The following is a 16,487-nucleotide window of genomic DNA, read 5'->3' on the forward strand; positions in this document are numbered from 1 at the left end:
CTGCACTTCTTTTATAAAGCGATTGGAGGCAGTGACCGCCCATCACGGTTAGTACGCCTATAGAAGCGTGACAGCTAAATTAAACGCAAGGTAAACCGATTAGTTTGGCTGCATAGTGCTAGATGAGCACATATGCTACTTAAATTTGATTTGACGAAATGCTGTGGTGAATAAAGTGATACATTTTTTCTTCTTTTTTAAATAGCCTAGTTGGAGGCCCCTTTGTTTCTTCAGCCGTACGCTCAATTTCCGTAACGAACATCCATACAAAATAAAATTATAATTTTACATAGGTGGACAAGATTTTTGGTAGGCTTTTATAACTGAAAAGATAAATAAAGGGGAAAAAACTTGAAACTGACAAAAGTGTGTAAAAATAAAAAATAAACATCTACCAATTAATTTTTCTTTTTTTTAACGTCATCTATAGGCAACCTTTAAAAAATGGCCTGGGCAAAAATGATGGTAACCGTAACGTAACGCTTTACTGCACAGCATTTTCAGTATTGCAATCAAACGATTTCTGTAAATGTAATAGAGACTGTAGCATGTTTCGACAGGTATTGGCTTCTCGGCAGGTATTGGCCCACTATTCATGAACAAAGAACTTCAAAAGTCGCAGGTTTTAAGTTGGCCTTCTCAGGCTTTATGATTCAGCTTTTTCATGTTCAATAGAACTTATAATAGGACTCTTCTGTACAGTTTGTTTTGTTCTTAGCTATTCTTAGTTTTATTAGCTGCTGGGAACTTTATTCTGTTGGAAAACCCATGACCTGCAACTGTAACCAAGCTTCCTCACACTATAGGGAACACATATGATTCCAGAATACCATGATAGTCTTGAGATTTCTGTGCACCCAGCACAGGTTCAAGACACCCTGTGCCGGATTAGAAAGCAGCCCCACAACAAAGCTGAGCCTGCTTGTTTCACTAGGAGGCCTACAGTGTTGATGATGTTGTTGTTTTTTTATACAGTACAAGAAAAAAAAGTAACTTAGTACCGTCTTATTAAAATAATTAAAAAACACACACTTTGTAGCTTGTCAATATGCATTTCAGCAAATTCCAGTCTCATTATTTTGTTTCAGTGATGCTATAATTAAGGGTACCATCTGTGTGTGCGCGTGTGTGTGTGTGTGTGTGTGCGTGCGTGTGTGTGTTTGTTTTAATAATTCAGTGAAACCGTCAAAAATAAACAATGCCTAATTTCATTGGTTATTTTCCCCCCAAAAAATTCATTATTGACAGTTTGGGGTTATTTTAGTGATCATTGTGGGGTTTTCTTTTATTAGCAGATGGGTACCAAAAATATTGTCCTTGTGTGAATGCGATCCATCAACCATAACATAGCCTGTCTGCTTTGTTGTTGTTTTTTAGTCAAATTTGTAACATTTGCAATTAACACAAACGAAACAGAATCAATACTAAGTATTTTCAAGGTTTGTTTTGTGAAAAATAACCACGTTCTTAAATGGTTCCTTAGAAACAAATGAAGAATGTACAATACATGCTGCAAACCAGCCTGCGACTGTAAAATGGTAGGCTTTTTAAAAAGTGGTATGACGTAGGCCACCCTGTCAATTATGTTTGTACTGTGTCGTCATCTAGCGGTTATTGACTGTATTGCAGTTTGCATCGCATTTTGACATTCGAAACTGCGTGTGTAGTTTAAACAAAAAGCACAGGGGCATTTATGAACGGTAATATAAGAACCAGTCAATCCTTAGAAAATTAAGATACAATATTTTCAGCCAGTTCTTTAACAATAAATTCGTTTTGTTTTGTGTTTTATTTTTTTTAAACGTGAACCTCTGAAAATTATCTTTTCACATTTTTAAGAGTCAGAGAGAGAGAGAGAGACTGTGTGAGAACGGAAATGCTCTTATAAATTCTTGCCACCTCAATCATGCAATAGCTTGCAACAGTGTGAAAAATATTCATGCATGTTAGGGCCTATGCTCAAAGAGAAGTTGGGGGGAACCACTTCCGAGACCAACAGGAGGAGGAGAAACAGGAGGAGCAGTAGTAGTGTAGCCCACTGTAGTTTCTCTTTCATTTTAGTGCAGGCGAGGAAGTGATTTCAAGTTGAGGCACTTTATTTGCTCTCCAAGTTTGCTGGTGCTCCATTTGACTTGAATGGAGTTTTCCGAACACATCAAGACCGCCAATGTAGAAGATGTTGTGCTCCAGCAGCCTCTGCACCCTCCCTGCAAGGGCACCCTGTGCATCACCGGTCATCACCTGCTCTTCTCAGACAGGGAGGAGGGAAGCTGTCGGCAGGTTCTGCTGCTGCTCAGAAACATTGATGCGGTTGAGAAAAGGTGAGGTGGTGCAAATGGAATAGCATCATAATATAATTTCTTCCTAAATGGTGGAATGGCATGGTTTTTATACTCTTACTCTGATTAAATCAAACTCAAATTTAAGCACATGTCAAACTGTCTCATATCTACATAAATCCTCACATGTGTTTTAAGCAGTGTGGAAAACGTTTTGAACTACGTCGGCCTCTTGACTAATTCCAGCCGCAGCAACAGGTTGGAGTGGAGGCACCGTTGTGTTGCAATGTGTCAGCAGTTAGTTGCACCTATACAGCCCACAGGAAACATGTTTGAGCTCTTCCTCACTGTCTTCTTATGTGCGGCTTGCTACTACTAACAGCTTTTTCTTGTCTGCTGCAGCTATACAACTCACTTTTTACAGCAAGCGGAAGCCCCGCGTTACAAAGTTGTGCAAGTCCAATTTTCTGCCCTGCTAGAGCCAAATAATGGGGCATCTAAAGGGGGAAGAAGTGGCTATTGTTTTGCTCTGTGTTTGTAGGGCTGCAGAATCTTCTGGGACCATCTTCATCAAGTGTAAAGATCTGCGTGTGCTCCAGCTTGACATCCCAGGCATGGAGCAGTGTCTTAACATTGCACAATCCATTGAGGTACATGAAATCATTGGTATTAGATAAAATTAAAGTGACAGTGTGTATTTGGTAGCGTCATCTAGTGGTGAACTAATAACTCATTTATTCTAAAACCCCACTAAGTTGAAAAATAAAAAATATCCAGGTGGTGGAGTGGTACCGTCACTTGCACTTACAATGCAGGTTGGTGTGTGTTCGCTTCCCCGCCTGGGAGACCATGTTTGTATGTGTGCGTGTTTATGTGAGTGAGTGCAAAAAAAAAAAAACTTCGACAATTGTTGGCCTACAGATGGTCGTCGCTGAGTCCTGTGATTCAGGCACCCGCTACTTGGCGCTCGCAAGCTTTTGCTAGCTTCTCCTGCTAGCCGCTCTTGTTAGCCGTTTCAGCTAGTTCTTGCTAAGCCACTCTTGCTTGCTGCTCATGGTAGCTCCTGCTCACTTAGTTGCTTGCTCGCTCGCTCGCTCTAAATAATAATTGGTAGTAGTAAATGTAAATTGAGAAATTTGATCTCTCTGAGGCACCCTAGTGTGTGTGCTTAACAATTGTTGCATTCTATTAGTTCACCACTAGATGGCATTAAACAGTACACGGTATCTTTACCCTGGAAGCTTTTCATCTGTTGAGTTTCCTTTTTAGTGTCGCAACATTAACTGTTGTTTTCTCCAGACCCTGTCCTGTCTGAACTGTGTGGCAGAGATGTATCCGTTCTTTTACCGGCCCCCCAATACCAGCCTCCAGGACCTGTGGGGCCTCTCTACCCCTGAAACACATTACAATGAAATGGAGGAACTTGTAAGATTGAAAATACACTTGCACTGTGTCTCTTGGCACCTTTTTCCTAACCATGAGCCAACAATCACATGACAGGAAAATGGCAGAGAAAACGGAAGGTACTGGGGGTCAAGAATGAGGACATCCCTTGTTCCAAAGTTTACAGCATAGGCTCACATACCATCAGTAACATAGCATTTGTGATAGAGCGTGGCCTCCAGAGCAAGCCGTAGCTTTTACATCAGATAACCAGGGAATTTCCTCTTAATTGCGAAAGAACAATACCATTTCTCATGGGGCTTTTGGTTGAACATGTTAACACATGTTTGCCTGATGAACAATAACGAAACTTGCATCTTGTCCAAAACTCTGCTGGGATAGGCTCCAACTCCTCCGTGACTCTTCGTTTAATAGTACAGTCATGGCTATTCCCTCAGAAATATGTTGTGAATGCAGAGAAGTGTTGTTACTAAAAAAGATGTCTTGTGTGTAGCATATTTGGGAATTTATGGATATTCCATGCCCAACTTGGTGGTACAGATACACACCATCAGCCAATCAGTTTAGATATAGAAGGTCGGTGATTTTAAACTTAATGGTCAATTTACAAGTAATATGTTGCAGCATATACAGACATGGACCAAATTGTTGATACCCTTTGGTTAATAAAAGGAAACCCAAAGTTGTCAAAGAAATAAGTTGAATTTGGCAAAAATACAAAATTAAACATTTGTTTTTGGTCATTTATTTGCCTTGTCATGCTTTGGCACCCTCTCTGTTTGCAGCATGAAAAGTGGAGACTGAGTACTGTGAACCAAGACTACTCAGTATGCCCTTCTTACCCTCCAACTGTCATCGTCCCCAAGACGATTGGTGATGATGCACTGAAAAAGGTGGCCAAATTCAGACAAGGGGGACGCTTTCCTGTCCTCTGCTATTACCACAGAAAGAATGGCATGGTAAGGTCAAGGTCCCTCAACTTCTATGCACAGTAGCCTGATTGTTTTGAAAAGCAAGCAAAACCCATTTTCAGGTCATTTTGCGCAGCGGTCAGCCACTGACGGGAGCCAATTGGAAGCGTTGCATTGAAGATGAGCTCCTCTTTCAGACGGTGATTGAGGGCTCAGACAAAGGTTACATTATAGACACACGCTCAGGTCAGCAGGCGCAGCAGGCGAGGATGATGGGTGGCGGATTTGAGTCCAAATCATGCTACAACAACTGGAAGAGACTACACAGACACATGGAAAGGTGCGGAGATAACACTTGGGGCTCTTTGTCACATTTATGAATGAAATCCAATGAGATCCATCACACATATCTGCGAAGCGTCAAATCTGCCTATACCAAATTCACCAAAATCGAGTTACCTGCACCAATAGTTAGACATGGTTCCAACAGGCAGAAAGTTTAGTTGACTTTCAGCCAGCAAACTGTCAGGTGTGACGGGTTTACCCGCATGTCAAATGGAATGCCAAAACGCCCACCATGGCCCAGAGCAGTCTTCCAAATGTATGCCCCCCACACTTAAAGTGCATGTGCAGTGATTCTCAAACATAACTATTCATAATACTATGAGATACAGAGAGCAAAAAAGTTTAGGTCAAGCCCTGCTTGCGATTATGAAAGTGTGTACAGTAGTCACGATAGTCACAGAACGCATACAGCAACCAGCTTCACCTAAATAGCAGTGCTAGAAATACTAAGATAGCATTAGCAACAACAAGACAATGTTAGCCATAGCTGCTACGTTAGTAGCATGACGGAATGTTACTGTAACACTGAAGGCTGTATTTTCATAGACGGATCAAGCAGAAATGCTGGCGTATCCAGACTCTCATGCAGGCGCAAGCCTCGTTGCGCTTGTTCGGGAATCTTTTTTAACATTATCCCACTAGTCTTACTTGCGATCGGTTGTGGTGGGTGAGGGTAATAGACACATGAAGTCAGCGGACATATGTAAGACACAATCATGTGCATTGTGGAAAAAGAGGCCAAGAGTGAAGGCGATTACAGTTTCGTTTTAGATACGTTGAATCTCAGATATTTCCATGTTATATTACCATTTTTAATAACTAATTTGGTTTATGTGGCAGACAATGAAGAGTACTCAGATTAACAGTCACAGCTTGTAATCAAACAAGTTTTGTTTCATATTTTGTTGGAAAATAAAAAAACGTGTAACCTAGGTTTTTTCTAATAGCAGGAATTGACAAGGCGTGGCAGATTTAGGACTCAGGCACAGAGATAAGAGTTTGCTGCCAAGGCAGATATTTATTAAACATAAAGCTCCTCGTTTAGAGGGTAAAACAAAGGCTATAAAATGTTAAACTAAAGACGCTCCAAAAGGGAGGATGTCTAATTTACAAACAAAACAAAATCACTCCTAAACTAAAACCATATTGTGGCTATACAAAATTCACAAAGTACAAAAGTTTACACAGAAGACAGGCAAACAAGGCTGAGGACTAAGACTGTGACGGGGCTGGAGTGACTCTGACGAAAACACGCTGGCACAAGACAGGGGAAACGCAGACCATTTAACACATGAGGGTTATGGGAAACAGGTGGACACAATCAGGAATCAGGGTTGACACTGACACCACATGAGGAAAGGCAAGTGACCTGAAACGAAAGGAGAGTCAGAATTTTCAAAATAAAACAGGAAATGACAAGACAGTAAAAGCCCAGACGACACAACCTCACCGTAACAGGAATAGGGTTAAATTGCCAACATCTCATTCTGTATTTAATGAGTGAACCCGCTTAGTGTTTACGTTGTATGATACCACACAAGCAAAAAGCCGTGAAGATACCCGGAAAGGAAATGCTTTGATTGGCGTCGTATGGAGTCAGCTATGTTTATGCCCACAACAGTGCAAATTAGTTTTTTCTTAAATGTGCCAGTTTTAGTGCATATGCGAAATTACCAACACCTGGTCTAACTTGACTCTGTGCAGATTTGTGACGCGCCTTGTGCCAGACTTGCAGCTGTCACGAAAATAGATGCCTAAATATTTGAAGATTCATTTTTTTGAATGTATAATCAATTCAAAATCAAAAAGAGGTGATAAGAAATGTTGCAAATTACACATTGCCTCTGAACCCTGTAATGTGTTTGATGTCCCTTTGCTCTACTTTTATACGCTTGCCTTGTGCCCAGTTGTTGGCAAACAAGGGAATAAAACCAATTTTTTGATGAACAGTTGGGTCTACTACACTATTCTATTTGATATTGGAACTTGGACAGCTAAATATCAATACTTCAAGTATTGGTACTCAGTGTAAAAAGTTTAAAACTGTACACAATGGCAGTAGATAATAAGTATGTTTATACAGGGGGAAAACACTCCAGGAGAGTCTAATAAAGCTGGTGGAGGCCTGCGGCGACAAGTCCACTAATATGGACCGTTGGCTCAGTAAGCTTGAAAATTCCAAGTGGTTGTCTCATGTCCAAACAGCTCTGTCAACTGCTGGCCTGCTGGCAGAGTGTGTGGAGAGGTAGGAACTAATGTCGTTTTCTGCTCCCTTTTATTATTATTATTATTATTATTATTATTATTATTATTATTATTATTATACGCATAGTGTGCCTGTTTGTTTTGTCCAGAGATGGTCACTCTGTCCTGGTTCACGGCTCGGAGGGGACAGACTCCACACTCCTTATTAGCACTCTTGCACAACTCATTATGGACCCAAGTTGTCGTACACTGGAAGGCTTTCTGACACTTCTAGAAAGGGAGTTTGTACAGGTGTGTGCACGACTGCGTTGGGAATTCAAATCTATTTGTAAATGATCGTAAAGCCATTAAATAATTCTTGGTAAAAGGTCAAACTTGGATGTACAGCAGGTGTGGAGGTGATTGTGAAAGGTTGTTTTGTCAAATGTCTCAAATTTCATTGTTGTTTCTTGTATAGAATATTTTTTTTTGCACTGATGGATGGATAGATACAGCCAAAAATGGATGAATTGGATCATTTTTTTTCTGCCTGCATGTGTCTACCCAACAGGCAGGACACCCATTCCAGCAGCGATGCTCCCACTCAGCCTTCTCCCACGCTCGTCTCCAGCAGGAATGTCCCGTGTTCTTGTTGTTGCTGGACTGCGTGTGGCAGCTATGGCGCCAGTTCCCCCTGGCGCTCGGCTTCTCTGAGGCACTGCTCCTCAGGCTGGCTACTGAAGCCTATGCTTCCGACTACGGCACCTTCCTCTGTAATAGCGATATGGAACGGTCAGTTATGCTTCGCCATTTTTCACTAATGTGCAGAATTTAACCTTACATCCAGTGGTGCCACATTTGGTCTTTCTTCACAGCTTTGCTCTCCAAGTGAAGGACAAGACTCATTGTTTGTTTCGGGCCCTGCTGAAGCCAAGTGAAAGAGAGCAGTACAGCAACCCATTATATAAGCACAATGAACTGGCCATTTGGCCCTCAGTCCACCCACAATCTTTACAACTATGGAGGGGTGAGCTTTGGTTTACATATGGATTCAATATGTTCAGTTCTGCAAGCTTGAAAATTAGAGAGTTACAATAGAAACGGGAGATGTATTGTTAGATCAGCATTCATTTGTTGCTAGTGAAAAGAAAAGCAATTTCCATGAAACGTTGAGAAGAGAGGTTTTGTGTAAGAAATCCAGATCAAAATGTTGACAGAAAATGTCATTTTACAGTACATTCTAGTTTTCTGTGTCAAGTTTTCAGCGTTTATCTTTTTACAGGTTATTTTCTGAGGTGGACCCAACAGACTCGTCACCTGGAATTGGTTCAGGAGGAAATAAAGAACATGGTCGTTGAGTGGGGGAAGCTGGAACTCAGCTGATGGACCATTCGTCAATAAAAGAGTGACCAGCAAGAGCATGATTTATGTCTTTAACTCATTCACTGCCATTAACAGCTATAGACGTCAAAAATTCATTTGAACTATTTCTTATTAGTTTAATATATTTTTCCATTTTTGTTAACAAGAGTATGAATATCTAGATTTTTTTTGTGTACATTTAGAACATATATAAAACTTGTGATTAATCGTGAGTTAACTAGTGAAGTCATGCGATTAATTACGATTTAAAAAATATATTGCCCGATGCCCCTAATTTTTAATAATATTTTATTTTTATTTTTTATATATTTTAATTTTTTTTTTATATATATATATTTTTTATAAGGAAAAGATTATTAAGAATTAGGGGCGTCAGGCGATTAAAATGTTTAATCGTAATTAATCGCATGACTTTACTAGTTACCTCACGATTTATCACAGATTTTATATCTGTTCTAATAAAATTTAAAAAAATCTAGATTTTCACACTTTTGTTAACAAAAGTGGGATTTTTTTTTTTTAACTAATAGAAATAGTTTAAATGAATTTTTGACGTCTATAGCCGTCAATGGCAGTGAATGAGTTAAGGAGGAATGTTACATTGGTCCCCATTTCCACTGTCTTCATTATACTTTCTTTATGCACTGAAACCAAAGCTCAAGATTTTGTTAATAAAAACACTAAATGCGGTTACTACTGTCCAAATTTGGGTACAATTTGAACCAATGTCACCATGTCTCGTTTGTACATTTTCCACATCTAAAATGTACAGGCTATAGGTAAGCTGTCAAGGGTAAAGAATTGGTACATTTTAGAGTTATCACCGGCTCGTGGACAAACTATTGTACAATGCTTAGAAGTGTAAAGCCAAACAGGCTTTCTAAAAAAAAAAGCTTAAGAACAATTTGATTGCTAGGCCCTAGAGCAGTGGTGTCCAAACTATGGCCCAAGTGTCATTTGTCTAATATTTTTTAGCGGCCCACAACATCAAATCAAAATAACAATTGGCCTGGCCCGCATCACTATTTTATCGCATTTTTTAAGGGGTGTGTGAATAGTGTGAGTGTTGAAAAAGTTGCTAATGATATAAAACTAAAATAGTAACATTTCTCTTCAATTAAGGTGAATAATAATGCTAATATGCTCAAATATTTTCTTCCACTTTCTGCTCCTTGTCAAGGTCCAATTAATGATGCTAACAATGTCGACTTACTACACCTTTCTCTTATTTTGGTTCTAATTTTTGGAGATCAACGTAATATTAGGGCAGATCTGACCACCCAAAATTAGCTTATCACCTCTTCACAGAGAGCTCTCAGCTGTGATGCATTTTTTCTTTATTAACTACAATTCATAAACCATATGAAACTGCTTGGAAGATTGGTTTTACCATTTTTAATAAATTAAAGACAGCCCTCAGAAAATGTTTGTTAGATTTGACATGTTAGCCATTTAACACATCAATGGAAACCTCAATGCACTCAAAAAACAGGAAGTCCATAGACTTGTAAAATCAAGATCAGTATTTTGAACATCGCAATTATATATTCTGTATAGTACACAGTACTAAATGTCCACTATCTTTCCCAATCTTGTAAACGCTGTCAAATGTTGCGTCATAGACACACCTCCCAGTCCTGTTAAGCTCAGCTAAACACTTCACAATACAAATCCCTCTGCACAGCATGTCAGCATTATCTTTAGGCAGAGGGCATATGTGCAGCTGAATGTAATTTGTACACAACAACCACAAAGCCTACATGATTTTCTCATCAATGGACTAACATTTGCATCACCTACATTGAGAATCACCGTCCTCTGGCATTTTTTTTTTAAATTTCATGTTATTATGCAAATGTAATATTCTTTTCAAACAAGATCTACACTTTCCAGTCTCTTCAGCTTGCTTCCAGTTAAATTTACTTTTTATCAAGACTGCGACTGTGTTAGCCAGGCCAGTTCGAGGTGGTCTAAGGATGCAAAGTTTGTCCCGTCGTAGCTTCAGCTGCATACACGGACACATGAGCAGGTGGAATTGCAACGACACTTCAAGTCTACCACCTGCTCAGGAAAACCCACGTGTGCTCATCACAGGTGAGATACGTCTTTCTCTCGCACTAAACTGCCATTAAGTGATGCGGGAATGAATGATTGCTTCGACGGCAACGAGCAGGTTCACCTATTTCTAACTTGAAATATGTGAATAAAAATGTTATACTGGTTAAAATCATTATGTACAATTCTGCACGTGTAGTTGTGGGAAGAATAAAAGCATGCAGTCATGTTTTGTCCCAGGATTAAATTAATACAGTACGGTGTATGAAGTTATTTTATTTTCATTTGAAACAAAAAATAATTTTATCATTGAAATAGTAAGATGACCTTCTTTGTGTGCAGGTGGACTAGGGCAGTTAGGTGTGGGGCTTGCCCAGGTGCTTCGGTGAGATATTTCAGAAATTCATTGATGAAAAATGTGTACAGTAGTATGAAAAACTGATGAAATATTGCTTTAAATTTTGTTTAGGAAAAAATATGGAACAGAGAATGTAATCCTGTCCGATATAAAGAAGCCCCTGCCTCATATTTTTAACAGCGGTATGTTCTGAACGATAAACAATTTATTTTAATCCTCATGAATTAAAGTTGAATCATAACATCAATCAATAAGTGAGCTCCCCATCTTGCTCTTTTTCTCCATCAGGTCCATTTGTATATGCTGATGTGTTGGACTACAAACATCTCAGAGAACTGATTGTAAATAACCGCATCACTTGGCTTGTCCACTACAGCGCTCTGCTGAGTGCTGTCGGGGAAGCCAATGTGGCTTTAGCACGCAAAATCAACATCACAGGTCTGCTTTAACACACACACACACGCAAGCCACATTTGTAATGCTCATTAATATCATACGGTTCTGATCATCTGTATCCTATCAAGGTCTACATAATGTGCTGGACTTGGCTTTGGAGAACTGTCTGCGCCTTTTTATGCCTAGCACCATTGCCGCATTCGGTCCTTCCTCTCCTCGGGACCCGGTGCCTGACCTCTGTGTCCAAAGACCACGAACCATCTACGGCGTGTCCAAAGTCCATGGCGAACTAATGGGAGAAGTAGATCACTTTTAAATACACAGTATTTAGAGTATGTCAACTTAATACGAAGTAACACATTTATGTACTTCTATTAGTACCTTCATCATAAGTATGGCTTGGACTTCCGCTGCTTACGTTACCCGGGAGTGATATCATTCAACACACCTACGGGTGGAGGCACAACAGGTCCACCATCATCTGAATTTGCCTAATATTGTATACGCATCATAGTCCTGAGGTGATGGATGTTATAAACTTAGCGTTTACCATCTTTATTCACAGACTATGCAGTTCAAATCTTCCATGATGCTCTCAGAAAGGGTCACCATGAGTGCTACTTGCGCCCCGACACCCGTCTTCCTATGATGCACATCTCCGACTGCCACCGTGCGACTCTAGAGTTTATGCAAGCCCCCGAGTGTCGGCTGTCCCTCCGTACCTACAACATAGCTGCCATGAGCTTCACCCCAGAGGAGGTGGCCCAGGAAATACGCAAGCATCTGCCTCAACTGAGGGTCACCTACAATCCTGATGCTGTCCGTCAGACAATTGGTATGATAAATCATATACAGTGGTACCTCGGAGTTTGAACATAATTCGTTCCTGCGAAGTGTTCAAAGTCAGAATTGTTTAACCTCCGAAAAAATGTTTCCCATAGGAAATAATGTAAATGCAATTAATCCGTTCCCAAACTCCAAAAACGGAAAATTCCCATTTTAATATCTATTTATGTTTTTTACATTTACAGTACAGTACAGTATTTAAACAATCAAAATAAGTTTTGGTGTGATGCATCAGTGGATGATAAATATTATGTTAATGCTAGCTTTAGTTCAGTGCTGAGTTTGTGTATTTTACATTGGGCATATTGTTAGACTACTAAGGAGTCCTTGCGTGCGTTGTTTAACGTCAGGCACGTTGTTGAACATCTAAGGGGGGGGGGGGGGGGGGGCGTCCTCGTGCCAGTATTTACAAAAATAGTCATGGTAGTTACAACTGCGCGTTTTCAAGGTATGTTCGGCTTAGCTTGCTTTCCTTGGGTGTTCGAACTCCAAAAATGAGTTCAAACTCCGAGGCATTTTTTACTCCGATTTTTGGGTTTGAAGTCCAAATTGTACGCGTTCTGAGACATTCAAACTCCGAGGTTCCACTGTACTATGAAAGGCTGAAAATTGACACATTGAAGTTTTTCTACACTTAATACAATACATTCTCATCATAGCTATGTCTTTGTAGCAGACAGCTGGCCAATGAGGGTTGATGACTCCAAAGCCCGGAGAGATTGGGGCTGGGTGCCAGAGTTTGGGCTGAAGGACCTGGTTCCAGACATGCTGCACTCCATTCAGGACAAGTGTTCCCCAGTCAGCTAGAACATTAAGGATTTTTTTTTCCTTCAGGAAATGACATACTGTCCATTTAGTTACTGACTGTGTACTATTTTTCTGTCTTACTTTACAAATCCCAGTTCCAAATGAGGTTGTGACATTGTAAAATGTAAATAAAAACCGAACACAATGATTTGCAAACAATTTTCAACACGTTACAAAAAGCTGGGACAGGGGCATGTTAACCACCATGTTACATTACTTGTCTTTTTAAGACCCCTCAATATGCATTTGAGAACAGAAGACAGAGCATTGCTTGGTGGCATGGAGTGACGCAGCAAGATGATTTATGCCACAGCTCAAGACTCCTTGAAATGGAAAATGTTGTTTTTGAGAGCGATGGTAGCGGCATGATGTCCAACATGTGCCTCTAATGAGAGAGGAGCTGGTGGGGTGATTTAGTGTTATGTTGGTAGATTTACAAATAACAGCATGATTAAACTATCCAAGTTCTGCCAAGCCATCATTTCTTTCTCTGCTGCCCGTGTCCTCCTCCTTCTTCTTGAAATGAGTAAAATCAGGGTATGCTTTTGCAAAAATTAAGAATATATTAATAATTAACATAAATATTAACATTATTTTTTTGTCATATAACTTTCATTTAACTAGAAAATGCAATTTCTGAAGAAATTGCGTGTGAAGGCTTTAAGGCTTAATGAAAACCTGTGGAATAGATGAAAGCGCTCATGAAGTTAGTTGAATATATTGAAGTTGGAATAAAGTGAATGGGATGAAAAATGTGGAAGTAAATGTGAAATGTAGAATCTCCTGTTAAGAATGAGTGGGGAAAAGTAGGGTACAAAATGGGGAATTGTGGGTAAGGCGTGAATTTTGGTACTGAAAGAAATGGAAGCGCTCATGGCGTGAATTGGTGGAATATATTGAAGTTGGAATGAAGTGAATGGGATGAAAAATGTGGAAGTAAATGTGAAATGTAGAATCTCCCATTAAGAATGAATGGGGAAAAATAGGGTACAAAATCGGGAATTGTGGGCAAGGTCGTGAATATTTGGAATTAAAAAAATACACCCTAGAATGTCGTGAATTTTTGGAATAGGTTAAAATTGGAATGAGGAGTATCGGATGAATTATGTGGAAGTAGATAGATGCCGAAAAAAGTGGGAAGTTTGAAGTATAGGAATAATAATAATAATTATGTGAAGGCCACAGCCTTCACACAATTATATAGATCATTTCAGGAGACCAAGTAGAGCGGCTAAATGAAACCACGTCCTGTCACATGACAGGAACAAGCCAAGATCCAACAAGTATGGAGGAGTGTACATAATGGTAGAAATTTCAAGAAGCTTCAGGATGTGGAAACAGTGACATCTGGTGGTGTGTTATTGTCTGGTTGGATGGATTGATAGATGGATGGATGTTCAAAAATGATACCGATATTTGTACACACGTTTTTCTACACTACTAACTTAAAAAAAATACTATTTCTCCATTTTCATCCGATTTTCACCATTCCAACTTCAACATACGGTATTCCAGAAATTAACACCTTCTAGGTAATTATTTTTCTCTTTCCAAAATGTTACAGTTTTACCAAAATGTCCCCCTAACCCTTTTGCAAACCAAAATCCCCATTAATTTCCAATGACACAGGTTTCCCAATTTCCAACACAAAATCCAAAAATATTCAGCTCTTTAAATCACCTTTTCAACATTTCCCATCACTTCAAAATTTCACACATATAAAAATGTTATAATTTTTCCACAATAATATTAGTTCCCCCCCTTTTTAAATATAAAAAATTGCGCAATTTATACATCTTACATTATTCACTTCCTTTTTCGCATTCATTCATTCACTTTCAACATCTTCCTTCAACATTACAAAAATTCTCATATTTTACACTTTTCACCGATAAAATTCCCACTCTAAAAAAATCTCTACTTATTCCCAATGACCCATTCAAACAAAAAATTTGCATCTCTATTTACTCCCAATGACCAATTCAAACACAAATTTACATCGTTCCCATTTGAAATTTAAAACATTAATCTCATTGATGTAACATTGGAAATTATTTTCAACATACCAACAAATTTAATTAATTCATTAAAACATCATTACAATTTTCATCATTACAATGCCCATAAAACAATACATAATCATTTTCAGTGACACCTTCAACAAACAAGGTTCACATCATTCCTATTCAGCTCATTCAATTTACCTTGATAATATTTTTCAACATGACAACAATTCCCATATACCAAAAATTCTACCTTTTCACCACTAAAATCCATAAAAAAAAATGCTACTCCCAACAACACATTCAACAGAACAGATACACATTGCTCTTATGCTCTAATTTGAAATTCAAAATTCAGCCCATTCAATTCAAAAGTTTCAGCTCATTCAATGATTTACAACTTGCCAATAATTCCCATTTACCAATAATTCACATTTCACCACCAAAATCTCCACAAAAATGTCTCTATTCATTGCCCATCAAAATAAAAGCTAATAAATTAAGTTAGGCTTTTCCCCATCATTCAAACATCCCAACTTTATACTGTTCTTCTTTACATAAATAAATAATATCAAAAAATTATAATAAAAGGTAAAATATGAGGATTTTACGTTTTTCTTTTCTTTTTTGACCGATTCAAAAAGTTCCATCTTTAAACTGTTTACCTTATCTCGACTACAAATTTTTCTTCAAATTTTCAAAATAAGAGCCGAACTACGTTTCTAAAAAATGTCCCTAATCTGATTTCTACATTTTTTAACCGATTCAAACCATATTAACTTTAAACTTCTTACCTTATCCCTATACCCCATTTTAAAATATAAGACAAAAAATAGTTTTTTTTGTCTCTTCTGCATTTTTATTGATTCCAACTTCAAACTGTTCGTCTTATCGCTACCGCTTTTTTTTTTATCAAAAAAAACAACAACCAAGAGTTAAGATTTTTTAAGTTTTTCTCCTATAATTTTTTTTAATCAATTCAAACTATTCCAACTTTAAGAAGCTCAGCTTTTTCCTACTGCATTCCCCCCCCCCCCAAAAAAAATCAAATTAACAGACAAAAAAAAGATTGTTTGTTGTTGATGTTTTTCTCCCCTAATTTCTACATTTTTGACTGATTAAAACCATTTCAACTTTAAACCCACAAAAATCCTCATTCATTGAGATTTTTTTTTAATTCAAAATGTTCAGCTCATTCAATTCAACCCCAAATGATTAGGCTACACGTACACTATTCTCTCCTCGCTCCAACATGTTCAGTGTTTCAAGCCAACCTTTTTATTATTCCAATTCACACAATTCACTTTTTTTTTTTAAGCCAGCATTTCTAAATGTGTACATATTGATCTCAAGTTTTCACATAGTATTTATCGATTCAAACCATTGCAACCTCAACATGTTCAGCTCATTCCAGGTTTATACAGTATTCCATCTCATTGAATCTGAATCTACATCATTCTGCCACCGCACGAAATTTCTCCAGAAATACGGACAAAGAAACGGCACACGTATTGTT

At 38.5% G+C, this 16,487-nt stretch overlaps 2 protein-coding genes across 6 annotated transcripts; both read left to right on the forward strand.

Moving 5' to 3' along the window:
• The first annotated feature begins 2,014 nt into the window (after positions 1-2,014).
• Positions 2,015-8,918, forward strand: LOC147163117 (myotubularin-related protein 9). 3 transcript variants are annotated; one of them, XM_086094942.1, is made up of 11 exons: positions 2,015-2,321; positions 2,478-2,537; positions 2,821-2,929; positions 3,579-3,704; positions 4,469-4,642; positions 4,717-4,934; positions 7,023-7,184; positions 7,294-7,435; positions 7,695-7,915; positions 7,999-8,150; positions 8,406-8,918. In XM_086094942.1, exons 1-11 carry the CDS (start codon positions 2,137-2,139, stop codon positions 8,504-8,506), a joined length of 1,650 nt encoding a protein of 549 aa, XP_085951068.1. In that variant the 5' UTR covers positions 2,015-2,136; the 3' UTR covers positions 8,507-8,918. The 3 variants fall into 3 exon arrangements, with proteins under 3 accessions (XP_085951068.1, XP_085951069.1, XP_085951070.1); XM_086094943.1 differs by having other exon boundaries at positions 2,481-2,537; XM_086094944.1 differs by lacking the exon at positions 2,478-2,537.
• A 1,077-nt stretch (positions 8,919-9,995) lies between these two features.
• tdh2 (L-threonine dehydrogenase 2) lies at positions 9,996-13,442 on the forward strand. 3 transcript variants are annotated; one of them, XM_086094908.1, is made up of 8 exons: positions 9,996-10,600; positions 10,904-10,946; positions 11,031-11,101; positions 11,208-11,357; positions 11,444-11,616; positions 11,694-11,784; positions 11,881-12,150; positions 12,838-13,442. In XM_086094908.1, the coding sequence occupies exons 1-8, from the start codon at positions 10,348-10,350 to the stop codon at positions 12,966-12,968; spliced, it is 1,182 nt and encodes a 393-aa protein (XP_085951034.1). In that variant the 5' UTR covers positions 9,996-10,347; the 3' UTR covers positions 12,969-13,442. The 3 variants fall into 3 exon arrangements, with proteins under 3 accessions (XP_085951034.1, XP_085951035.1, XP_085951033.1); XM_086094909.1 differs by having other exon boundaries at positions 9,997-10,600; positions 12,821-12,965; XM_086094907.1 differs by having other exon boundaries at positions 10,003-10,600; positions 12,835-13,442.
• Positions 13,443-16,487: the final 3,045 nt, after the last annotated feature.

The sequence above is a fragment of the Leptonotus elevatus genome, chromosome 14, assembly GCF_054856555.1.
Source record: "Leptonotus elevatus isolate MCC_2025b chromosome 14, RoL_Lele_1.0, whole genome shotgun sequence".
In the NCBI taxonomy this organism is placed as follows: domain Eukaryota; kingdom Metazoa; phylum Chordata; class Actinopteri; order Syngnathiformes; family Syngnathidae; genus Leptonotus; species Leptonotus elevatus.